The sequence below is a fragment of the Pseudorasbora parva genome, chromosome 11 (assembly GCF_024679245.1).
Source record: "Pseudorasbora parva isolate DD20220531a chromosome 11, ASM2467924v1, whole genome shotgun sequence".
Classification (NCBI taxonomy): Eukaryota; Metazoa; Chordata; class Actinopteri; order Cypriniformes; family Gobionidae; genus Pseudorasbora; species Pseudorasbora parva.
In genome coordinates, this window is record NC_090182.1 from 4950553 (window position 1) to 4977385 (window position 26833).

Sequence of the window (26833 nt, forward strand, 5' to 3'; positions counted from 1 at the left end):
AACGGCTCGTTTGCTTCCTGCTTCTATGAAGCCCATCCCTCCTAAAAAACGCAATGGTCTTAGATTGGTTAGATGGCCAAATGTAGTTTCCTGTATTTTTATTGGCTGAAGTGCCGGAAACGTCATCTGCGGAGACTAGCCAGGGTTTATGATGTCACAAACCCAGGAAGAAGCTCGTTGTAGTCCAAACCGGCCATTTTTGTAGGCAATAAACTGCCGTAACTTTAAAAAGACAATATCTCCGTTTGCATTGAACTTTCAGCGCTGTAACTTTGCAGATACTGTTTATCTACTTAAACTCCAAGACCGTTTTTTGGGATTTCCGCCTGGATCTGGCCTACCCAAATTGAAAAGCTTCCCATACACACATACAGTGGTCTAAGTTCAAAATGTTGGTGTCATTTTACAGAAAACCCTTTGAATATACGTAAAACACAGCTAAAAGTCATAAACATGTAAGTATATGTTGTCTAAGCTGTAATAACACCCCAAAAAAGTAGGCGCATTTTTGAATTTTTGAAAGTGTGTAAAACATGGAGTTAAAGTGGTTATGCTCAAGCAGCAACATTACACACTAACTAAAGTTAAAAAGGTGAAAAATCACATGCAGCCACCCCTTTAAAACAAAGTCACCTGAGTCCTCGACGGCCCCCTCCTCGGTTTTGCCAGTGTTGGCAGAGGCAGTGGCTGCAGGCTTGCCCGAATTGCCAGGTCCGTTCTGAAGAGTGCCAGGCGTGGCGCTGCGCACTGGCTGCTCCTTATGGTGGAACTCATTTTCAGGCACCATGTGCACTTTCCTGCCTTTCAATTGGCCAGAGTAGCTGCAAGTCACATACACGGTTAAAATCACAGCAGATGGTAATATGAAGTGTAATGCTTAGACAAAATCACTCAGAAATGGATGGATTCAAAAAGAAATCCTCAAGAGGGGCTGTGTTCATTGAGACCAGGTTTCATGACAATATTAACGTAACAAGATTGGCATATTTTTGAGAGGCTGAACACAAGGTTTGATTGTCCCCCTTTCATTTCTTGTTGATTCCTTGCATCTACAGAGACACACAAAGAACAGGGCCCACGTCTGCCCAATAAGCTGAGGTGTGCTGAGAAATCCCACTGGTGGCATGAACGCAACACAATTACAAGTCCACAGTTGTTACGACTTCAGCGATAGAAGACATGCCAATTAAAAAGAAATCAGTTCCTCATTATGAAGGGACATTAATCAAAAGTCCATGACATCAACATTTTCTGTAAACCACGTGAGCTGCTCAAAATAAACGACAACTTTTTAAACGCAATATACACTTTCCGTTTTAACGTTTGGAATCATTAAGATTGTTGGGTTTTGATAAAATTAAGTCAGGTAAGTTTAATTTAAACTTAATTAAATTAAGTTATGTTCACCAAGGGTGCATTTATTTGCTCAAAAATACAGTAAAAACTGCAATATTGTAAAATATTTTTATGACTTTAAATAACTTTTCTATTGAAATATATGTTAAAATGTAAATTATTTCTGTGATCAAAGCTTTATTTTCAGCATTACTCTCGCCTTCAGTGTCAAATGATCCTTCAGAAATCATTCTAATTGATGATTTGATGCTCAATAAATATTTCAGATTATCATCAATGTTGAAAACAATGATTAAACGATTAAATCATGACACTTTTCAGACAATTTTTGTAACATTATAAATGCATTTAATGTCACTTTTGATCAATTTAATGTGCCCTCGTGGAATAAATGTATTAATATCTTACTGAATCTGACTGATCCCAAAATTTTGATTAGTAATCTGTGCGTAGCTTCATGTGATGGCAGTGACATTATGCCACCTTTTAAAATGGCCGATGGGAAATGTGGATTATAAATACAGTCAAACCAAAATTTATTCAGACAGCTTCAACATTTTCTCACATTATCACTTTAGTCGAATATAATTTAGAAAATGGTAATAAAATATGACACGAACTCAGAATTGTCAGAATAACTTTGACAAAAAAAAGGGGATGTAATGGATTAATTTCTTCATCTTAATTAAATTTAATAACACAATTACATAATACCAATTTAGGTCAAACAATGACAACAAAATGCTTATTTTTCTTCAGTGTGCGGTGTAAAAGGTCACAAGCTATTTAAGAAAGAAAACTTGGAAAACTTCCTCAGGTCAAAGTGCCTGAATCATTTGGGTCCCAAATTTGGATTTTAGGGTATAATATGTCAATTTATGAAAGTGAGGATAGCAAAATAAACTAACTATAGTGTCCTGCACACACCAAAAACATAAAACATCATATCTGGTGACAATAATTTTTGGTTTGACTGTATACTTAATTTAAAACTAAAATATCACCACAAAACGTTAATCAAACAGAATATCTGTGTGCTTTGTCATTAGCATGCCACGTAGCTGCGGATGTAGGGAGCAGACCAGGTTTTGGACGAAGCTGCAGTGTCATTCAGGAGGACAGAATTGCCCTTGATAATCACTGGGGCATGATCAAGTCCTCATCCCTAATTCTAGCTCCAGTGGAGCAAAACAGCCCATTACAATTGATAATTGATAAGATAGCCTTATCATGACAACAAAGGCCTTCCGGTGGGCAACGTCCAATAGCTGAATGGACTTGTGTTCATTAAACAGCAATGAAGATGCTCTTTAAGAGGCCAAACCTTCTCTTGTGATTCTGGTTAGATTAATAGCCCTGAATTATACGCCTTCCCCTCAACAAACCATCGCTTTTCATGTGCCTGTGATGACCAGCCACGTTAGACGGTCTTCAGCAGCACCAGACCAACACATTTAATCAATCCCATTGCGGCGCGTATGCTAAAAGCAGCAAAAAGGAGCAAAGAATAAATCTGGCTTAATGCGAATAACCTCTGCCAAGAGAGACGCCCAATAACTCCCTGCTGATAGTTAAGGAACAGCTGATGGTTGGCAAAGGGGGACCTCCCTCATTAATGATTTATTTCTGCAATTACCAGTAATGTTTCGAGCCTACCTGCACATGCACATTGAGCGGATTTATTTGGTCACAGCACCCCCAGCGGTACATTTAGGAAAAACAGTTCAAAGCTATGAGTAAATATATGGAGAAACAGTAACCAGATTCCTATGGATCTCCTGAGAGATTGTCGTAGCAAATGCACTATGTACGATGTGTCAAAATCTGCATAATGAGATATTTTTCGTTTGTGCCGAGATTCAAGATTTGAGACACCTGAGACTTCATTAAGGTTTTTCTCAAGAACTGGGTCGAGCGGGGGAGAGAACAATTGACCTTTGTGGGGATTGGGTTAATGTGATTGAGGCATTTTTGCCTACTCCCAATGAATAGTGAAAAGATGTATGCCATTGTGTCAAAGCCTTGCAAAGATATAGCCTCACTTCCTGTGTTTGATCCTCCTAGCCAAATTCGATGGTTGCACTTTATTTTACAGTGAGTAGATCAGACAGAATGCATTATTTTTTGCAGTGAGAGGAGCCTTTTTTAAAATAGTTTCCTATTGGCAGTGAGCCTTTTGCAGTGCACGCTGTTTATGCACCCCGGGCACCTCACGCTTTTGTAGGAGCACTCTGAGCGCATGAAGTTGAAAATAAATAAAAGTCTGAGCAGAAAAGTGCCCGACACCATTTGCGTTTTTACCCATTGTCCAATTGAATGAATGGAGAGGTGGGCCATCCGTTGTGGTGACCATAGATATCCATAATAAAGGCTGGATGTCTTACGGCGGAGTCACCATCGGCATCACCGGCGGCCATCTTGTCACAGGCAGGCTTTCTGTCGGGCTCTGTGGAACCTGATGTAAGGTGAGTGATCTGTACGAACATAAATACTCTTATCTCGCTGAAATCTTGACGGATTTACAAATGGTTTGGTTTCTTACAAACGTTATTAACATGGGTACAGATCTGGGTGCTTTAACACGTTGAAATTGCAGCTTTTCGTTTCGATAAATGACTTAATCGTGCAGCTTGTGTATCACGGCTAACTTACGTGCACGTTATCAAGGCTGAGACCACAATCGAGCTGTTCAATTATATAGGTTTATTGACACCAATAACGATTTTATGACAACCAATCTTTTGTCTAGTTAAAATAAACTTAGTTTGCATGTTTTTTTGTTTTAATTTTTAAAATGTATATATTTTATTATAATAGTGATTTTCTAATTATAAAAGTATATATATATATTAGCTATAGCTAGCTCTGGAAAAAAAAATTCTGAGCTGTGTGTGTGTGTGTGATATTATTAATAAATTTCTCATGTTGCCATTCGGTACACAGTTTTAGTAGCCTATATATTGATTTAACATAAATACCTTTTTTATTGCACCTATCTGTTCTGTTCAATGTTACTTTCATATCGAAGTCCATGGTTATAATTATTCATAAGTATGTAGTGTCATAACTACATCTCTGACGTTTATAACAAACGAAACAGTTTGAAAATCGGTTGAAAATTGATCAAGTTATGGTTATTTAAAAGTACGCACACCATTAAAACACACTGTTACGAGTGAGCGAGCTGCCTGTGACAAGATGGCCGCCAGTTGCGGACGGCGACCTCCATTGGCCAACAGCGTGCACGAGACATCTAGCCTTTATTATGGATATATATGGTGGTGACGGCCTTAATTTAAGGCAAATACATGGGGTTAAAGGGATAGGTCACCCAAAAATGTAAATTCTGTCATCATTTACTCACCCCCATGTTCCAAAACTGTATGAGTTTCATTCTTCTGCTGAACACAAAAGATGACATTTGGAAGAATGTTTGTAACCATGGAGAGAGAACAACCATTAACTACCATAGTAGAGGGAAAAATACTATGGTAGTGAATGGTTGTTCTCTCTGCTTGCTTACAAACATTCTTCAAAATGTGTTCTTAGTCTTACACACTTATTTGAATTACTATAATAAGTACATAATATGTGCATGGGGAACATGGCTATAAAATAAAGTGCTACCAATCCGGGGAACATGAGCAGAACGCTAGTAGATCGAGATGCCTACACACCCTTCAGAAAGGAAGCCACTGAACATAAAACTAAGCAAATACAATTGAAACGTGGAAAACTACAAACTACCACCAGTTAGACTCCTGAAAGTGAAAGATAACCAGTGTGGTGAAAGCACTTCAGAATGCTGAGGCCAGCCGGCTCTCGGCTCAGTTACCCCATGGCTAACGCATAGAGATCGGGCCTCTTCTCTTTCTCTTCCTGGCAGATCTTGTGAACTCGGCACTCCAGAGCCTGGCCCAGGTTCAGCACTTTGGGGTACCAGGGTAGGATCTTGGTGAGCACGATCAGGATGTTGCGGATGTGGGTGTACTCGCCCGTCTCTAGACAGTGAACCGAGGCCTGAGGGAACAATCAGAGCTTTTCTATCACAAACAGACACATTTAGACATATCACAAAGCCTTATATAAATAGAATGCCATGAACATTGTAATTGAGATTTTGTGTAGCTATGCACATGCATTTCGCATGTTAATCCATATATTGTGGCACAACACAAACCACTAGGCCAGGGCTACAACACTACCAAACATTACCCGGTAACACTTCAGTTTAGGGTCCAATTCTCACTATTAACTAGCTGCTTACTACCATGTATATTACTAGTATATTGTCTGTTAATTAGTATATAAAAGCACATATAAATGCCTTATTCTGCATGATCATATTCTACATCCCTTAATCTAAACTTAACAAATACCTTACTGACTATTAATAAGCAGTAAATACGAGTTTACTGAAGCAAAAGTCGTAGTTAATAGTAAGAATTGGACCCAAAACTAAAGTAACCCATTATCATTTGAAAAATAAATGAAAAGAAAACAGTCAAAAACAAGTTTGAACAAGTTTTGTGCATTAGTTTAAAGCGACACTTGGTAACTTTTGCCCTCGGGGTCCCCCTACAGTTGGGCAAAAATAATGTCCTCAACTACTGTCGTAAGCTGTCCTCCTACATCAGGGGATGCCATCGCGGGTGCATTTGTTGACATGACAGCCCTGATAGCCCTGAGCTAGTGATGCGCGGGTCGTCTCATAACCCGCGGACCCCGTATGTCTATTTAATGGTCGCGGGTGCGGGGCGGGTTGTAAAAATATATACAGTGGTGCGGGGCGGGCCAAATAACTTCATAAAAGCGTCCCGCGGGTCAGTACAGCACTAACAGTTCCCCTGAACACTGCAGGAGGAGTTCACATGCAGCTGTTCTTCTGGCGGCGCGTGTGAAATGTCTTCATCCCAGGTACAGTCAGTGGCATATGCTTCAGCAGGTCATATGAATATCATTTCATGGGTTTTATTTTTTTCAAACGCCAAATAATCGCAAATTTACGTTTTCAAGCCAGCGTCATTATAGGTTACCGTTTTACAGAATCTATATGATACTTCAGTTCAATGTTTGTGTGGTAATCACCGGAACAAGCAGGACAGCATCGGTCGGGCACGCCTCCTTCAGCTCACGCCGACGAGCAAACGCTGGTCACATGTTGATCCTCGTCCTGCCTTTAATCCCATCACTTTTTCGTTTCCTCTTATTGCTTTCCTCCAACAAAACCTTTTCTTTCTTATTTGTCTGTGCTGCTTCAGACATGACTATATTATCCGACGAACAAAGTTGGGCTCGCACGTCCGAAATTAAGGAAGTGTGTGTGTTGGTGGAAGTGACGTATATGCCGTAAAGCAGTCGAATTTTGTAGTTCTTTTTGTTCTCGGGTTACTACCCGAAGTTTAAAAGTATGAATAAAAACGATACAGACCCCATCAGGCTATGGCAGACGTGTCATTCAACCTATTGTAGGTTGATGTATCATTACAAAAGTCTTGAAAATATATTATGAAGGTTGAAAAGTTACCTTTTGCTGCTTTAAACAAGTCTGCGTGTTAAGCAACAATTAACCTATCAGTAAGCCCCGCTACCCTAAGTGCTGTTGCTAACTCAGACAAACAAACGGAGTTGCGAACTGTCTTACAATGACTGCTATCAGTGTGAAAACCTTGTCCCAATATATTTTTGGACACAGAAGGACCACCTCTCATTGAGGAGAATTCAATTGGGACTTAAATATGCCATGGGGGGACATATAAAAGATAAAATATGGTTGTAACAAGATTAATTTGGATATCGAAGGTTTACAGATCACAATGCAAGCGGTAGAAGCCTCACGTTAAGCTCGTCAAGATCACAGATGACAACATCCAGGATCAACACTGTTAAGGTTAAATTATTGTATATTTAACCAGTTTAACATGGAGAGGCACTCAAATGTAGAACTTGGTTTGTGTTTTCGACCTAGACTATACATGACGTGAGAACTGTCAGCTATTTAGGTTTGTACGTTAACATGGACTCACTAACTTTAATCGTAACTTAATGAGAGTATGACATCCAGAAAATCCTCTCAGGATACCTGGAATCTGTGTTACAGTAACCCAGGCACATCATTTTACCATTTCTGTAGCATAAACCTAATCAAACTGTTGAGATAGCTTCAGATCTTACAATGTTTCTGAAACCTAAAAATGTCCATTAGCGCAACTGATACTCAACTGCCATTGGCTCATCTGTGTTCGAGGGGAGGGGCTTACTGATAGGCCAATTGCTTTTTGGTTGCTATTTTTACACAGACAACAAAATATGTATAGCATTTTATAGAGCTAAGGAGTGCAACACTAACTTTAGTCAACTTGTAATGCCATTTGTGGACAACATGCCGGAAATTCTCATAGTCCAGCTGATCAGCTTTGTTCCCTCCGTCAAAACCACTGGCTCGGAAAATGGTCAGGAACCCAGGATAATTGCCACATTCCTAGAGGAGGAACCAGAAACAAATAAGACAACCAAATAACACCAAAGGTTTCTGACAGTGCACTTTTAACCTAAAACCTCCAAATATGTCACACTTTTAGCTGATAAAAAATGTGCAATGGAAGATGATTGAGCTTTAAAGACCAGTTTTCTCCTAACGAACACTTAAACACTCTGATCCTTCAAGGAACGGACGTGCTGCCAACTCGTTTTCACAGATACCAATTTAGTCTCAACTAGGGACGCGCTAGAGACAGCACTGACAGAATAATTTAGCGAGAGTCTAAAGTGATCGTCAGTTGTGAAAGCACACCATACCTTCTCATAGATGGCTCTGTCGCTGTGCCATCGAGTCACAGTCTCGAGCATGCAGCACAGGAAACGACCGTAGCGGCGGGACTCGTTCTCCGTGCAGCTCGCTACCGTGTAGATAATGTCAGAGAACACCTAAGATGAGGACAGAAACAGTTTGAGTAAGCTGTGGCATCATTGAACACAGACCCATGATGCTCATTAGAGCTCATTAGACGCGCAACAGAAACGCCACGCGCATCCGGGGCATGACAGTGAAAACGTGGAGTACATTACGGTTACGGGCGTCAATAATAGTCATAGTCCTGGGATGAAACTGTGCTCACTTAGAGGATGGATACTCTCGGTCACATCAGCGCGATTAGACAGTGAACATTTTAAATTTAAAACAGCTTATTATGTAGGTAGCCAATGTGCCCGATGCTTTCACTTGATGCAAACGTTTGTTTTTGTGACTAAAATACATAAAGTATTACCAAAACATCTGTCTTCCTGTGTGCAGAAATTTGTTTATGTAGCCGTGACAACAAAACGCGTGCATGCGCGCCTGTGTTAAGAGCGCTTGTTCCGTGTGCGCCGCGCGCCAACCCGCAAGCCTTGCACTTCTGAAAGTCTGGGGAGCCACTCGTGTTGATACCATAGATATACATAATAAATAATATACTTATATTAATTATATAATACACTTTATTATGTATATCTATGGTTGCTACTACTCTCCGGCGCTGCCATCTTTATTTTGAGTCTGACGAATCGACGCGCATATTTTGCGTCAACTTATTTTTTGCATCGACGTCATCGATGACGTCGATGCGTAGTCCCAGCCCTAGCAGTGAAGTATCCCTTTAAGCCGCGTTTCCACCGCAGGAACAAAAGGAGTCAAAATGAGAACGCTGTGCTTAGTAAGCTGATCGATAGGAATTAAGTTTGTGAGATCAAATTACATGGAAATGCATGAACTATATCTGTTTATTAAAATATATGGTTGACTAACTACAAGGGAAGAAGGCGTCCCATATGAGGCTCCAAGTCACAGTTCATCACTTAGCACAGCGTTCGTCGCTCGACTCGTCGAGACTGTTTTCCAAGATGGCTGCTGTCTGTAAACGCGTAATGTACTGTCTTTATAAAGTATCTTCTTATTAAACTGTTTGTACTCTTACAGAGTTCTTTGGTTTGCATGTAGGGACCCTCATTATGCTATCGTGTTAGTGTGAGGCTATTTTAAGCCTTGTTAGTGGTATTAACTAGCGATTTATTTTTACTTATTCTATGCCCCATACACTCACATTCTAAGCTAATCTGTTTTAAGAGATAAAACTTGTTACATTCGATTTCATGAAAACACATCCGAGAGAACGATCTACTCGCTAACCATGTGTTAATTATTAATGTTTCATTTTTCACTGGAGTTATCCTTTAAGAGAAGAAAATAAAAAGTAGACACCAATGGTTAGCCTGTTGTTGTGAAGTGTCTGTAATGGTTATGCACACTGCAGTGGACTCACTCTGTCGTAGCAAAGTAGGGTGCAGAAGTTGGGCGTCTTCTGCTGGTGCACCAGCTCCACGAAGCGAGCACAGTAAATGGCGTCAATGGCTGAGAAGACACAGCGGGGGAAGATGCAGAGCTGCAGGAACTTAGTGATGGTTTCATTCTTAGTGGATTCTGAGAATAGAGAGAGCGGGGTGAGTGAGACATGAAGAGCCTTTGAGCGCTGAAGAGATGCAGAGAGAGCTCTCCGAGGACTCACTAGCGAGTAACCAGTTGTCTTTTTCCAGTTTGAGGCGATGCAGGACTCTCTGCACATGCTCCAGCTGTTTCTTCTCCTCTTCCTGCAGCTTGTCCTGCAGCGCTGTGCAGCGTTCCTTCTCTTTCTTCTTTTTGTTCGGGGGCTGCAAAAGAGAGGACCATTTTATGAGCAACATCTGACTGCAGTATGACATTGCAGAGTTTCCTGCATTGCTGTTGCAGCGCCACGTCTGAATCTACAGCCTCACGGCAAAACTATTGTATATTTCGGATGTGCTTTGAGCTTGCACTCTAAATTAAACGGGATGGTTGATTTGACCATTGCACATTTTAAACAGTGTTGTTGCAGCCTATCCATTATCTGACATAATATTGTGACTTGTGATAATGTCAAAAGGATTAATTATAACAGCTTAAATAATAACTAATCCCCAAGTATTTGAATGCAATTATTTTCCAGCAAAAGTGTTTGAATTTATAATGTTTTTCCCTGGCAAATATAACCATTATTTTTGAGAGTGCTTTCAGAAGGCATGTTTTTAAATGCCAATTTGTAAGGTTCATGTCCCGCTGCTAAACAATCCTGTAGGAAACACTGAGCTGTTCTTTTAAGACCTTTAAATCGTCTATGGAGCAGAACATTTCTGCAAAGTCTTTGTATTTGACTGGCAGCATTACTGATGAAGAGAGCTGTTAAAACTATTAAGAGCTTCAACTGAACAGCTACTTCAGTAGGACAGATCATAGGATCACGTGACTAGGGCTGGGCGATAAAACAATAACGATATGCATCACGATAGACATGTAATCCATTTAAATAAAAAATGTGTTCGATAAAACGTTCATTGTACGAACAAAGGCACTCACTCTCTGGTAACCCAGCAATGTGCAAGGATTGACATGCTAACAGCCAATCATGTAACAGTTAGGGATGGGTACCGAAACCCAGTATTAAGCGGGCCCCGGGGCTGAATTTTGAAAGACCGTTGTATCGATAAGCTCGGACGTTATCGGTTCTGCTGTCGGTACTTTTGAAAATACACGTGACGTGACGTGACTGACGTGACGTGACGTGCCCCAATGAGTGATGACGGAGGACAGATTGTGATAATGTGATATTTTAGATTTTGGCTTCTTTGGCAAAGATTAAAATTTTAATATTTATATCTAGGGCAACTTAATTCCCTTTGCAGCAGTAGCCTACGCTGTCATTTCTCCCTATAACTCACACAGAATCAGCACGATCAGTGATTGTTGTAAAATACAGTCTAGCTACTGCTTTAATAATAAAAAGAGCGATTAAAAGCACAAAAATGTGTGCAAGAGATTGTTCCCAAGTCGGCGCGCGCTCTGAAACAGCCGCAACGAGACGAGCAAATTACACTTTCGGTTTCACACTCACGTCTAAACGATCAAATGTACACAAACATCTGTCAAAATGACCGGCTTGGAGAGTCTCTTAAACACAGTTTGTGTCTAAAATGGACGCTGTTATTATGGATAGTTGGGAGAAAATGTAGTGCATCTGCCTATTATCAATCGCCTATAGATCTGCACGTCTGTCTTAAAGAGGCAGCAGTGGAAATAAACATGCTGATGAATTAATGCGAATTAAACAACCAAATGCAAAGATAAAATCACTCGCAGCTCTTGAATGAATAACTTCAGCTTTAATAAGCATTAATTTATCCTATCTATGATGAACTATGCAGAATTCTTCCTGAAATTAAAGCACTGTGTAGGCCTATATAATGTGTATCTTTGTTAATTGTGTGTGTGTGTGTGTGTGGTATATATATAATCTCAAAAAGTACAGATAAGAATACCGTTAAAGTAACGGACCGATAAGCAGTATCGTTAAGAGTAGTAATACCGTTAAAACCTTAATGATACCCATCCCTAGTAACAGCATCATGTTTGGTTCAGTAACAGAAACGGCGTAGAGTGAAACGTTGAAAATGAGTGCTTAATGAGTGTCTTAAATAATGCAAGACACACACATATATACTAGTTGTTTGTTGTAGTCCTTAAAAAGCAATATATATATATATCCCTTTGCTTTGAACTTTGAGTGTCGTAACTTTGCAGATGTTGATTATGCTCAAACAGCAACATTTCGCAGTTACAAAAGTCCAATCATAAATCAACCACCCCTTTAATTGTATTAACAATTGGTTTAGTTTCTGGTTTGAAACACACTGTACTTGCTTTAAATTATGTATTTATGCTTATATTCATTAGTGCTAGGCAAAGCATTTCTTATGTGTTAATTTTGTAGTTGACTGTTTGTTGTTTTAGACGAAGTGATTATTGTTTTGTCTTGCATTAGGTTATCAAACTTGTGTGTATTAGTATCCCCTTGAAAACGAGATGTCATGTCAAGGGGTTTATCCTAAAAGAAGAAAATGCATTAGATTAAACCTGCTAGACCTTAATTAAACCCACTTACCTGGATAGATAACCACTGAAACTGGCTTAGTGGAAAAGGCCACTGATTTGTGTCCTGTCTGTTTACAATCTATGAAGGCCACCCACACTCATTACACTACTTTAGCCTCGATTTTTCTGACAGAGATCGCCCACAAAAGCCCAAAATCAGAGGGAGATCCATGCTCTTTCACAAGTGTGATGATTGCTATGTTTGAACTAACAAAGATGTGATATGAGGAGAAGTGTCCAGAGAGACGTTTAGCAGGTTCAATTCTAGACCTGTCAGCAATCCAAGTCCTGTAGTGAGAATGTGGAGCTGACATTGATCCAGCGACTTTTGAAAGTTGTGTGTGTAACGGTGGCATAAGACGTAACAAGCTATGTGTACATTAAAGGAAGTGTATGCAAGATAGTGGCCAAAACTGGTACTGCAATCACTATCCAATCTCCTCCTCCCCCCTGACTCGAGGTTGCCAGATTGGCTGCAGGATCAGCAGGAACGTTTAGCAACCCGGATGCAGAAACACTACTGACTTCGTGATTGGTCGATAGGTGGAGGGTGGAGCTTCAGGCCAAAACACAACATCAGTTGAGGGGTGCAACAACAACTTATAAATGACAATATCCTGGCCGGACTATTGTTGTCAGTGATATAAGTCATTTGAAATGAACATGATTTCTTAATGTCTAGTGACCAGGGATGCAAATGGATGAGGGGTAAAAAAGGTGAGAACATTACGTGGATAGAGATTATAATATATATTTACTTTTCATGCTCATTTCTAGACACTATTAAGTCAATTTGCATATGGCTGAAAACTAATTCTAACAGGTGAGAGGTTAAGAGTTTTTTTTGTTTTATGATGGGCAAAACAATTTAAAAAAAAAGGATTGAATAGATCTGGGAGCCTGAATACATAAACAAATAAAAAAAAAAGACGACAACAACCAAAATAAATGTATATTGGAAATCATCTTAGCTTCTAGGGGTGTAACGTCACACTCGTGTCACGATTCGATATGCATCTCGATACAGAACTCGCGTTACAATATCGCAATCATCTGAACGTCCGTATTTACTACAGTGTGCGCGTCATTTTAAATATATTCATCATATAAAGCCATTATGTCTCTTCAGAAGACTTGGAGACTTAAGAAGATTTGGATTAGACCACTCGATTAGTTATTTTTACGATGCCTTTTTGGCATTTTTCCATCTTTTGAGTTTGAGAGGACTGGACTTTAAAAATGGAGGAATAGAAATCCCCCGGTTTCATAAAGAATATCTTCATTTGTGTTTGGAAGTTAAACGAAAAACAACATGGTGAGTAGTTACATATGGCAGAATTTACATTTGTGGTAGCCTACATTTATTTATTTGTGTTCGGGTGAATTTTACCTTATAAATAGGCCTACTACAACAAGTTGAGCCTTGGATAAAACAAATATATATCGCAAATCATATAGTTTCCATCAACGATACGCATCGTCACATTTTCATATCGCGATATATCGTTACACCCCTAATAGCTTCATTAACACTCAAAACTGAAAATCCCGCTAGTTACAAAGGCATCAATATGGGATACTTTTTACACCGCCCCGTAAGTTAAACCCCATTTCTTTATTATCTTGTAATGCCATTAAAAAAATAAAAGATCAGCCTGAACAGACCCCCCAACACACTTTCTCATTGGATCTACGAAAATCTCATAGGTGACCTATTTTGATCTCAAAAAGGTGAATTCTCACCTAAAGGTGAGGAGCTTGCATCTATGAGTGACAAAGAGGCATTTTATGATTAATTAAAATACATTTCTTACATACAGTTCCTTATATAATAATGCACTGAGAGTGCTCTTCACAGAACAGAGTTTTTGTAGGATCTGAATAAAGTGTCTCACCATCTCTGTGTTTTCATCAATGGCCTTGATCTGCATCTTAAGCTTGTTGACCTCCCGGTCGTAGGCGTTGTGTGGTACCGCCAGGTCGTACATGGTGAGGGACCAGAAGGTGGCGTAAAACTGGGGTCGAAGGTCATCCCACACTTTGGGCAAGTGAAGAGACACGACTGCCTCATGCACAGGGGCCATAATCTGCTCGCAGGCTGCAATGTACTTATGAACCTTCTGCTGCTGCCGGTTGCCCTTCTCTGCCTTCTTCAGTTCGTCATATTTGGACTGATGGGAACACAAAGACAGCAGGCTAGCTTTATAATTCACTCAAGCACAACACACAGGCCTGAAGATGAGCGTACACAGAGGCCTGCACGTGGAACTAGGGGGTGGTAAATCTCGTTAGCGGTGAAGAGAGATGGGGTTAACTTTACACCGCCCTGGAGAGCTGTAGCGGGGGTCTAAGCATGTGGGAAAACACAAAATGAGCTCTGTATGAAATATTCATTAGGCAGCCAGCATCATATAAAAGTTATAATGCTGCAAAATAAAAAATAAAAAATCCCATTTCACTGCAGTGCAAGATTTTTTATTAAAGCAAAAGCAAAGTGTTGTGGTAATATTGCATTATTGGATAATTAGCCATTTCAATCACTATTAAAGACTCTTCAAGCGTCAATTGTTATCGTCTTGCAACATTTTTGCACTAATCAAACCTTTGTTTGAGAAACACCAAACAATCATGGTATCTGTAAAATGTCCTTACCATTGTTGGTATCTTATAATTATTATTGAAATGTAATTAAGTTACCAAAGATATAATAGTTACTTATCGTTCTAAAGTGTAATGATATGAAGTAATTGTCTAATACAAAAAAAAAGGAACATTATGTTATGTTATATGATTTATGAGAAATGGGGTGGCATTAAAAAAAGGTTTTCCCACTCCTTTATGGGTAAATGAGAAAATAACCTTGCACATTACATGCAAGCTTTTTGTTATTGCATTTGTGGATTAACCGCACAATTTCATTTCATTGTATAAAAATGTTCACTTGCCCAAAATAAATCAAATCAAATCAATCAATCATATATGTGTTTGGTTTGTTGAGAGATACATACAGTCTTACACAAAAGTTTAAATGGTATTTCAGCATTTCTATAAGCGTCACCTACTGTCAGAGAGTGACTCACCATTTTCATTGTTGTTTTTTTGTTTTACTTTTTGCATTGGAATAAACAAATTTTCATGTTGGCGTGAACAGGAATCCCAGAATGTATTAGATCAAAACCCACCCAAGATGGCAGAATGAATCTGCTGGATATAAATATAAGTTATGTCCCAGATAACACTATACACTTTCAACTGGATGCAAATGTTATTAAATCTGTGTGCATGAAGTGTCCAACCTTCCACAATTCATTTTGCCTTAGTAATTAACAAGGTTATTATAGTTTTGCTTTTTGAAATTAGTTTTTATTTTATTATCGTTTTCAATTTTGCTACAAATTTCAGTTTAGTTTTAGTTAGTTTTACAAATGGTTTTGCTAGTTTTAGTTTAGTTTTTATTTTGCAAATACATTTCTATTTAGTTTTTATTTATTTAGTTTCAGTTATAGTTTTAGTAATTATAGTTTAGCAGAGTTAGCATAATGAAGTGTAGAGACCAAATCAAGGTTTTTAATTTCAGCAAAGTTTAATGTTTGCACAGATTAGAGTTTAATCTTACTAAACATCCTTAAGTGAAATAACTTGATAAACGGGCATTATTGTTTAAACCCAGGACGGTCTTACAAAACATGCATAAAGTTGGGTCTTCACCTTTGAGCAAAAAAGCTTGAGTCAAACTATGACCAATACAAACAACGATCTGGAGATTAAAAATGAAATAAATTATATTTTGATATTAAAAAATTATATTTGATATTTTTGACAAAGATCCTCTGAGTATTAGCCTATCTGAAAGAACAAAATAAATGCAAAGTAAAATATAAAAGTAAAAATTATAAATTCCAGACAAACTCATTCATAACAAATATGAAATATTGTTAAACAATTAAAAGCTTATTTTAATTTCTTCAGTAGTACAATGTAGGCTAGCAGCTAAAGTCATCTGAATACAGCCAACACACACTGTTGTGCTGTGTGTGTGTGTGTGTGTGTGTGTGTGTGTTGTGCTATAATTGTAAAGGGGGCCAATTTCTTCACTTATCTAGTAAAATATTATGATAACTGACTAATAAGGACATTTGACTGGTCCTCACTAGTTAAAAAGGCTTATAAATCGGCCAAAACATGTTTTTATTTAAATCTATTCTTTTGCACGTTCTTGGGATGGATTTAGGGATAGGGATAGGGTTAGGGGATATAAAATATCATTAACCTGATATAAAATCAATGGAAGTCTATGCAATGTCCTCACTTATATAGTGAAACAAACGTGTGTGTGTGTGTGTATCCTGGTATTCCCTACTTTGTGGGGAAATGTCTCCACACAGATAATAATATAATGTAAATGATTATGATAACACCTTTGAGCCTGTGCAAACATGAAATCTCAAACGCACAGTAGGCTAGTAACGTTACTTGCTACTATAGTTGCTGACTGTTGCGCCTGCGTCTCTCGTCGCGTAAGAAACGGCATTCTTAAACAGTGAGCTTCAGTTAAAAGAAGTTCAACGTGCATCTCATTACCTTGTGTTATTTCCCCTTTCACTGCCACGGACGCATTGATTCTTTGTGAACTGCCGTTTAGCGATGTGTTGCCTGTCTGCACGTGTCCGTCACTCAGATCACTTCACGCGCAGTAGCGCAATATACACTCCCTCAACCGCCACAGTCAGATTTTCCACCACATTAAAGAAAGCTTATTAATAACGAAAACGAATATTTATTTTTGCTAATTATTATTTTATTTCAGTTAGTTTTTTAGTGAGAGTAGTTAGTTTCGTTTAGTTTTAGTTTTTTATTTATTCAGATTTTTTAATTTTATTTCAGTTTACGAAAATGTTTTTTGACCAATAGTTTTAGTCTTAGTTTCAGTTTTCGTTTACGAAAATAACCTTGGTAATTAAGTGCATCATCCGATTGAAGTGCATTTTTCCTCAGTGTAATTTCCAGTGTGAATACACTACTTGCACTATTTATCCTAAACAGCATTTTTTTTTAAAGTGTGGAAGTGTGTAAATTAGATCTGCAACAACTAATTGATAAAACATAACGATTAACGAAAACGATTCTGAATATCGATAAGTTGGGTCTGTGCACGGAAAACCAAATTGCAGCACTGAATAAAGCATTTCCATGGACAAAAGGCATCTAAAAATACTAGCATGGAAAGGTAATGCATTATAATAATATATCCAAAACTCTGCCACAAGACTACTAACTTACACCAAAAAAACTGCCCATATCACTCCAATTCTGTGTAAACTGCACTGGCTACCGGTGTTATCCTGTATCACTTACAAAATTCTTCTTCTTACTTTTAAGTCACTTAATGGTCTGGCTCCCACCTATCGTTCCCACCTGGCTCCCAGATTTCGTTTATCATCTATGGGTGGCAGGTCTTTCTTTGTTACAGCCCATAAGCTATGGAAATCTCTCCCCCTGCCTTTCAGGACAACAACCACGTTACATGAATTAAAATGTAAACATAAAACACATTTGTTTAATCAGTATTATCAGTCATGAAAATGTTAACTTGACATAACACAATCAAAATGTTAACTCACTACCAATAATCTGTTTCATCTCTACTCTAACTGCCACCATGCTGTCTATAATTAATGTTTGTTACCTATGTCTTTCCTGTTGTATTGTAAATGTAGTGCGATTTGCAACTGCAATCACTCATTACTTGGACTGGCCAAATGTCTACTGTCCGTCTATGTAAACTGCTTGTTATTTAATGTTATTGTGAAGCGTCCTTGAGCCTGGGAAAGGCGCTATATAACTCAAACTTATTAGCGTTTAACATACCCCGTCATGCGCTTTGACAGATGCGTGTGCATCCTCTGTAATATTTACAGATAAGGATATAACCTTTAAAATGAACGCTTTGCACTAATTCACGCATTAATTCCAGTATTTCCATTTTGCATGAAAGCATGTCCTGACAGTCTGCATTTTAAGCTTCAATCTTCACTGAATGAGCGGCGTGCATGCTTGTCAAACAGACAAAGCAGTTGAGATGGAGACAATTAATATTCAGCGCGAAAACATGAATTTCGCCAAAATATCTGTTGTTGGGCGCTAAATATAGGTTTAAAAGTCAACATGTAATTCCAGTATTGACAGAAATTACAGTAATGGGTTACTTTGTTCATAGTGAATGTGTGTGTGTTCCTGCAGAACATTCCTCTTATCTGGTGTGTGTGTGTGTGTGTGTGTGTGTGTGTGTGTGTGTGTGTGTGTGTGTGTGTGTGTGTGTGTGTGTGTGTGTGTGTGTGTGTGTGTGTGTGTGTGTGTGTGTGTGTGTGTGTTCCTTGTTTGGCAATACTTGTGAGGACACAAATGTCCTCACTTATATAGTAAAATATGAAAATGACTCACTAGTGAGGACATTGGACTGGTCTTCACTAGTTAAAAAGGCCTATAAATCGGCCAAAACATGTTTTTATTTAAATCTATTGTTCTGCACATGTTTCTGTGATGGGCAGGTTTAGGGATAGGGGTTGGGTTAGGGGATAGAAAGTAGCATTAACCTGATAAAAAAAAAATCAATGGAAGTCTATGTAATGTCCTCACTAATATAGTGAAACAAACCTGTGTGAGTGTGTAGAACATTCCTCTCATTTTATAACACTGTTTGTGTGTTGTTGTTTTTTTCTTTTCTTTAATATCCTTTTAATGTAGGGATTTAAAGTGTCCTGTTGCTTAGTAACGTTGTTTGCACATAATGCATAGCAGATACCTTTAAGTAAATTACCCATGGTTCTACTAGATAGTAAAATCATGTTTTATTTGGCCTATTGGCTACCATTTGTATAAAAACCGGAACATCATAGTAAAACTATGGATTTGAAGCAAAACTATGGCTAATTTGTGATTACCATGGAATAACTACAATAACAATTATTTGATGTAACACCATGGCTGATTTCCGTATGTGTTCACAGCACTGAGCTGACTCGTTTGTTTGAAGCCCAGCATTGGGCAGGAAGTGGAATAGTGTATTTTGTCAATAAAAGAAAGTGTTTTTATCCGGCCAATAAATCAGCTAACTAATCGATCATCATTAGTTGCAGCCCTAGTGCAAAGCCCTAATCGGGACACACTTATGCTTACTTGAAAAAACAAACAAAAAAAGTCTAACTATAATGGTATTTTGTTTGAAATATTGATTGATTCATTAGCTTAGCGAAAAAACACCAAGCTCAAACTGCAATCAAATGCAAGTGTTAGAATTACATATGCGCTTCACCTGAGATGTGCTATACGTGAACCATAAAGGGTTAGTTCACCCAAAAATGAAAATTTGAAAACCAATGTCATTTCCTCTCTCAAGACCCATAAAGGCACTAAAGACGTTGTTACAAACCCCATCTCACTGCAGTTTTTGTGTGCAAAAAAACCCAAAATGACTTATATTAATTCAGTGAATCGATTCATGATTCGGATCGACAAAGTCACGTGAATTCAGCAGTTTGACTGGCGATGCGAAACATGAATTGATTCACTGAATCATAACGGTTCGAAGCAGTGTTTTGAAATCAGCCCATCACTATATAAGTCGTTATTTCATTTTTTCTTTGCGCACAAACTTCTCTCGCCGCTGTAGTGAGATGGGCTTTGTAACGACGTCTTTAGTGCCTTTATGGGTCTTGAGAGAGGAAATGACATTGGTGTCAATGAAGGCCTTTCTGAGCCATCGGATTTCAACACTAATATCTTCATCTGTGTGTGAAGATGAACGGAGGTCTGACGGCTGTCCAACCACATAAGGGAGAGGAATTAATGACACAATTTTTATTTTTGGGTGAATTAATCCTTTCATTTGCTGCACATGTAGGGCATTTCAAATCCATTTGTGTTAGGATTCTGTCTTGGACGCTATGGTGTGAAAGAGTTTGGTTTGATCACTCACCAGAATCTGATGGGCATACATGGGCCGAGACAGGAAAAAGGCGGCGTCGTGGGGCGTGTGGAGCTGGTTGCAGAGGATATCGACTGACGGCACCCTTTTGATGTAATCTTCTGTACTGAGGTTAGACGCCAAAAAGCCACCAAACTGCACAAGGGTGTCATGACACTTTGGAAAAGAAGCAGAAAGAGAAGCATTCATCATTAAACGCAGCTCTCCCTCTGGTCCACGTTTCTGTCCCAGCCAAATGCAGATGCTCTTAATAAATCCTCAGGTCGCTCATTTATTTGGGGAACTGCACCTCGCTTTATTAAAGCCATTCATCACAGGCTTTCCATTGGAATCCATGGGAGGCACAGTAAAGCAATTTAGTGGAGCGAGACACTAGGGAGCGATTCCTGAGGAAGAGGAGAGGTATGGCCTGACCACTGGGGTCACCTACCTAAAATGTTTCCGTACAGATGTTTAACTGCCAGACAAATTTAAAGAGGCCTAAATGTCGAACGACACTGTTGGAGTTTCAGACTGGAGACTGTATTGTGTGTCAATGTCTCGTACAGCAGTGAAGGGCAGATGAAGGCAAAAGAGGTGTAATTAACAAGTCTCAAATTTAGTCTACGGTCTGAAGCATAGGGGCACAAACACGTTTGAAGGCCGGGCTTTAATTCCTGGAAATCAGAATCCACGGCTGCCAAGAAACAAAGTCACATTTGCTGCGTCCAACGAAGATTGAGTAATTCTGAGACTAATTAGTAGAGAGTAAACAAGCTTCAATATGTATATTGTTTTGTTTTAAGCGTAATATAAAATGTAAGACTTATCCACATGTAAATTATTTTTGCAGTTTGTTATTTGATTGCGCTAACTATTTATTTGGGATTTGATTCAATTCAAACTCCTGCGTTTGAGTTTCTTTGAATGATTCACTCAAAGGAGTCATTTATTTATGAGTTTGACTGCATTTGACTCACTTAAAATAACCGTTTCTTGCCACTTTTGCTTAGTAGACAACATTTCATCACATTCAGTTCAGACTGCAAATTTGGTTAAAATGCCTAATTTTGCCATGGCTGTAGATTGAGCAGCAGGAGTCGCTCGCTGACACTGAAAAGAACTGCAGGAAATACATTAATATTGATCATGGGCTTTTAAGAATCAATATTGAGATTCTCTAAGTCAATATTTACCTCCAGCTCCCCCAGTTTTTAACAAATAATCAGCCTCTGCCTCTCTAAGTGCATTTTCAGACCTGCAGAAGACACATGTGAGTAAAACTGTCCTCTCATTGGTCAGAGTAAATCAGTTACGTTCCAAGTTTGCTCTCATAGTGTCATCCATCAAGATGGATTGATAAGCCAGCTCGGCAGGCATATCAGTTATTTATCATTCAAGGGTTTGTTTGGAAAGCATTTCTGAGAAGATAAATGACATTTTAAGATGAAGAGGTGCTCAACTGTGATACTAATATTCTCACAGAATCAGACACGGTTGATTTTTTTGAGTATGCATTTCCCAATATGAATTATACAACAGCTTGGTTTGTTGGTCAGATTGTTTTCTCACCACCAACTAGCCACTTCAATTGGGGGGCTGATACCACCTTGTTCAGGTGATCAAGCAGATTATTTTGCTTATACATCTCTAGTTATGCTAGCTTAACACACAAAAAACACCCCAAAAAATTGCACAAAGTATCAAAACATTTTTGGGAAGTTGTTAGGCTCTGGATGCCATGCTAAAGACTCCCATGCTAAACATGGCCAAAGTTTCAAAAAATAAGTTGGACGTTTGATGGAGTATTTCTGTGCAAAAAATACTCCTTCTGTTTTCTCACAAATCAGAAAACTCTGGTGGTTTTTGTTTTTGTTTTTAAGAGTCGACCAGAGCGAGAGAGCAAAAGCAAGCTTTGCTTGGCTTTAGGAAATTTGTCGGATGCGTTGCGCAGGTCGCAGGACTTCACGAAATCAACAATGTCACCAAATAAGTGTGTTTTTGGTTGTCAGGGCAAGACAACCTTGTTCAGCTTCCCAAAGAGCCAGCGTAAAGGGGACAGTGGATGGAGTTCGTTTTTCCGGAGCAGCAACAGATTTACCCAAGCGTTTCTTTTTGTTACCAGCATTTCGGCGATGATTGTTTTATAAACAAGGCCCAGTTCGACGCCGGATTTGCTGATTGTCTAATGATGAAGGATTGAGGGGTCCCAATGATAAAGGTTCACCATTATGAACCGCAGGCAGTGAGTAAAACCGCTTCAAATAGCTGTGTTGTTGGCTTTCGGCGCATAAGTGCACATCAAGTAAACAACATTAATGTGACTTTAGCTCCGCCCACACAAAACTCCTCCAGCCGCTTGGTTTTATTCGGAAAGACTCGGTACAGCTTAACTGTCTTTTATAAATATGATAAAACTAAAGACTCTTAGGCGATATTAAGGATGCAATACTACTCTATAGATACTCAAGATTAACATGAGATTGGCAGAAGCTGTGTTTCAACCCCCTTAAATCTAACGGTACCCATTCAGAAATTAATGCAAAAGACAGAAACAGAGGATACGTCTCTAAACCTGTACACAAAATCCTCGTTCTGCTCAGAGTGCTCACAACAAAACTGGACATCAAAGGGAGATGAGATTGATTCGGCCTGCTTTTAGTGCTCGAATCGGTTCAGACTTACACAACGCCGCCTGAGGAACTCGCCGTCACTTTTCCACCGCTCGTTTTGAGAAAGAAAATTAATGAAATGCATGAGTTGCTTTGAGTCACAGAAAATGAGCTTTCCCCAGTATTTCTGCCTTCTGAAGTGGCCCTTGCTCATGCAATGCAAAGCAGGCCGCAATAATGCTAGGGTGTTGCTATCTGATCTTTAAATGTGTCTTAGTTTGTCGTGGGGTGAGAAGTCTGATGACCTCTTCAGCAAGACACATGACTTTAAAGGTGCACTATGTAGTATTTTTGCAGTAAAATATCCAAAAACCACTAGGCCGGTGTTATATATTTTGTTCAGTTGAGTACTTACAATATCCCAAATGTTTCCAACTATTTGTAAATTGTGAGAAAATTGCTAATTTAACCAATGACCCGGGACGCTTCAGCATAGCGTTTGTGGGAGTCGCCTGTCAATCGCGTCATATCTGCGCTACCCTCGGTTTCAGGTTTTATTTGGCAGGAGCGCTTTACTCTTAGCAGTGTGAACAAGTGAACACACGGAGTAACGTCATAACATCATTTTCAACACACTTAAATGTATCTAATATGATAAACAGAGCTGCTTTACCTTATAATCATAACCGGAAGAGCGGATCAATGCAGGCGCCCGGCGAATGTGTCCCGTTAAAATAAAAGTCTCGGTTTTTGTGAGGCGGGTATTTGTTTAACAATCGCTCCAGCGGCCGTGCTCAGCTCCTCAACACTCGGTCCTGCTCTGCTTCACACTACAGTAACGTTAATAACCGCATCCATCAACATGATTTCTGCCCGAGTCCTATTTTCCACCGGCTGTGAGGTGAAGACCACACATCCCAAGATGCTGCGCTCACACTTTGTCATCAAACTACGGCTTTGTTTTAAATAGGCGCCCTCCAGTGGACGGAAAGTTTTATAGTGCACCTTTTAAGGACCATTCATGTCCATAACACAAACAAATGCATGACTAAGCTAAGTGATGCTTGCCTTTGCATAAACCACTAACAAAATATAAAACACTGGGTGGCAACTCTTTAACACCATGCCAAAAAGATGTTATAAACAAGCAAAATAAGGCAAATTTATACAAATTATAAAGTTGTTCTAATATTTTTCAGTGTGCTTATGCATAAACCATGCAATCATGCTGAATGCATATTTAGTCTGAGAGATGAGTCAATCAATCTCCGTGGTGCATCATAGCCGGGCACAGGAGCGTCACACATTTGTGCTGATTGTAATGAGCAGCGCATAACTTCCTGCAAAGTGAGGTTTAAAAAAAAAAAGAGCCAAAATTAATAATTAAAAGCTTCCCCACTGATGTCAGGAAAAAGTGCATTTCTCATTCACACCATGAGCAATTATTTAGACAATTTGGCATCGCGCGAGGGAATTATTTGCTAAAGGCTCTAATTTGAGACATTGAGAGAAAAAATAAAAAAGCAAAAAGGATCGACCGGCGGCATCATTTCGCAGTCCCACACAGAATGGAGCTGATGATGTTAGTTTTTAGCACCATCTGCTGTAAATTGCGACATGTCTAGAGAACATGGGGGGAAAGAGGAAACAGTCAATTGGATTACCCAGTGAGTAATTGAGCTACGCAGCTGCTGAACATGAAAAGCAAACTGCCAGTGTATGTGGGTGGATGAAAATCACAGAAGTTCAGCACAACTCCTGTCTTCCCATGGCTTAAAACGGGCCACTTTCTCTTCCACACTGCGACACAATGACAACCGTGGAAAGTTTCTAAAACTCAATCAGTTTGCTTTGCAAGGAAAATAATTGAAATGTTTTTGCAGCTCAAGGAAATCTGACAGCTCAAGTCTTATGAAGTAATTTTATGATGATCACTGTATGATCTTAATTCATGGAAAATGTACATTGACTTTCTGCAAAATGCATTCTTTTGAGTTTTTTATTTTATTTTTTGGGGTGAACTGATCTTTTAATTTACATCCATATTCACAGAAAATCTCCTTTTTGGCTTCAGTTTTCCAAACCATTTATCCTTCGTATGTATTCAAATATGGGCATGTCAACTATGATGGAAAAGCATGGAAGCTCGTTTGTGCCATGAGAAAAAAAACGACTGTATAAAGAAAGGAAATTGTTACTTTATCTCACGATTATGACCGTTTTTGTTAATTCCAAAGTTTATTTTACAATTTTAAGAGCTAACATCTCTCTCTGAATTGCAAGTTGTATATTATGGGGTTCACACACCTTGGTTAAGTTCAACTTCAAGGACTTTCCAGGTTCAATACCCTCAAATTCAAGGACTTCATCTAGCCTGGCTCCGTCCTCCTACGTACTTCAGCTCAAATTAAATATTTCTTCAGTACTGCGTCTGGGATTGCGGTATATTATCTGGTTTTCTCCGGTCACATTTTAACCGGTCCAATCAGAGAACAGAGGGAGTGGCTGAGAACGATGACGTTAATGTCGTGCGCTAGTTTGAGATGACGTGTCACGAAGAAATGTTAACGATTGGTTATGGCAGATCCAAAAGTTTTAAACTTCAACAGAGAATCCTCCTTCAAGGTAGTAAACGCTTGTCAATGGAGAGTGGCCAGACTCTGAATAAATCAAATGTACAAGAGTCTGGTGAGACCAGGCTAGGTAACATTGTGTTATCTGTAAGATACATTGTTACAGTTTTCATGTGTCAAACTATGCAAAAAGCTTTTTTTTTGCATTTATTTTGTGTCACATGACAGATCTGATATTATATTTGTAATTTCTGTCTTGCATAAAATTGAAGAATATTCGGTACATCCTAAACTGTATTCTAAAATGATCTGATATTAACTTTTGCATGGATTTTATTGAAAATCCTCAGGCTCGTGTTTTAAGAATATATGCATATGAATATGCTTAAGTTATCCTCGCCTCATGAGTTTACATTATCTTAAGCAAAGCAAGTCAACATTATATTAAATAAAATACTTGGGGAACAGATTATCACAAATGTTTTATGTGTATTGAACACAATATACAGTCATTGACTCTTAATATAAGCACTGTAAACACTTAGTGTAATGCAGAAATGTGTGTAACAAATCAAGCAAGCTATTTTTTTCCAGAAATCTTCTTGCACAAAATAAATTCAAGCACTTTCAAGGACCTCTATCTACGCATGTTTACAAACTTTCAAGGATTTCAAGGACCCATGGGAAACCTTATATTACATGTGAGTTCAGCCCTGGGCAAATCATAGCGTTTCAAGTCAAGACCAACAGATTCATGATTTATTATCGATGCAATACTAAATGTTGAATTCACTTGGTAGGCAACAGGCATCAGGCAGGCAATGATATAAAGTAAGAATAAGTGAATAAATAAAGAAAGAAAATGAGCAGGGCAGAGGGCCAAAACAGTTGTTAGGTCAGCAGGATTTCTCCAAGTGCTCTCGACATCCAATCCAAAGCCAGTGGCCCATCTACTTTTGTGGACGAAAGAGTCTGCATGGTTCACAAAAGGCATTTGGTGAATGTATAATTTTGTGCATTAATATGCAGAAAAACAAAATGGAATGACCAAAACTTTTCTTGAATGATATATTCAGATTATTTTGTCCACAAAATTAGGCTTTAAAAAAAAAACAGAGATTTAAACTCAGAAATCTGAGGAAAATTTGTGAGATGTAAACATTTTTTGTTACATCTGTAAACAATTACTAGGACATAAGGACAGGATCGTGAGGAAAAAGTCACGATTATCACAATTGTGTGAATAAGATTTAGAGCTATATTTTCAGCGAAATAGACAAAAAAAGTGACTTGGATTAATACACTAGCCATCTGAACTATTTGTATGGTGTCATTAAGATCAGTTTTG

At 38.7% G+C, this 26833-nt stretch overlaps 1 protein-coding gene across 2 annotated transcripts in view; it reads right to left on the reverse strand.

Annotated features, from left to right (window-relative positions):
- The window catches only part of thoc2 (THO complex 2), a 145591-nt gene that overhangs the window by 30409 nt on the left and 88349 nt on the right, over positions 1-26833 (reverse strand). For both annotated transcript variants that reach the window (XM_067456848.1, XM_067456846.1), the window contains exons 22-29: positions 20313-20477; positions 14233-14508; positions 9900-10041; positions 9657-9814; positions 8155-8283; positions 7706-7837; positions 5192-5376; positions 634-821 (exon numbers count right to left, since the gene is read on the reverse strand). In XM_067456848.1, the coding sequence (XP_067312949.1) occupies positions 634-821; positions 5192-5376; positions 7706-7837; positions 8155-8283; positions 9657-9814; positions 9900-10041; positions 14233-14508; positions 20313-20477 (1375 nt within the window). The remainder of the gene's footprint in view (positions 1-633; positions 822-5191; positions 5377-7705; positions 7838-8154; positions 8284-9656; positions 9815-9899; positions 10042-14232; positions 14509-20312; positions 20478-26833) is intronic.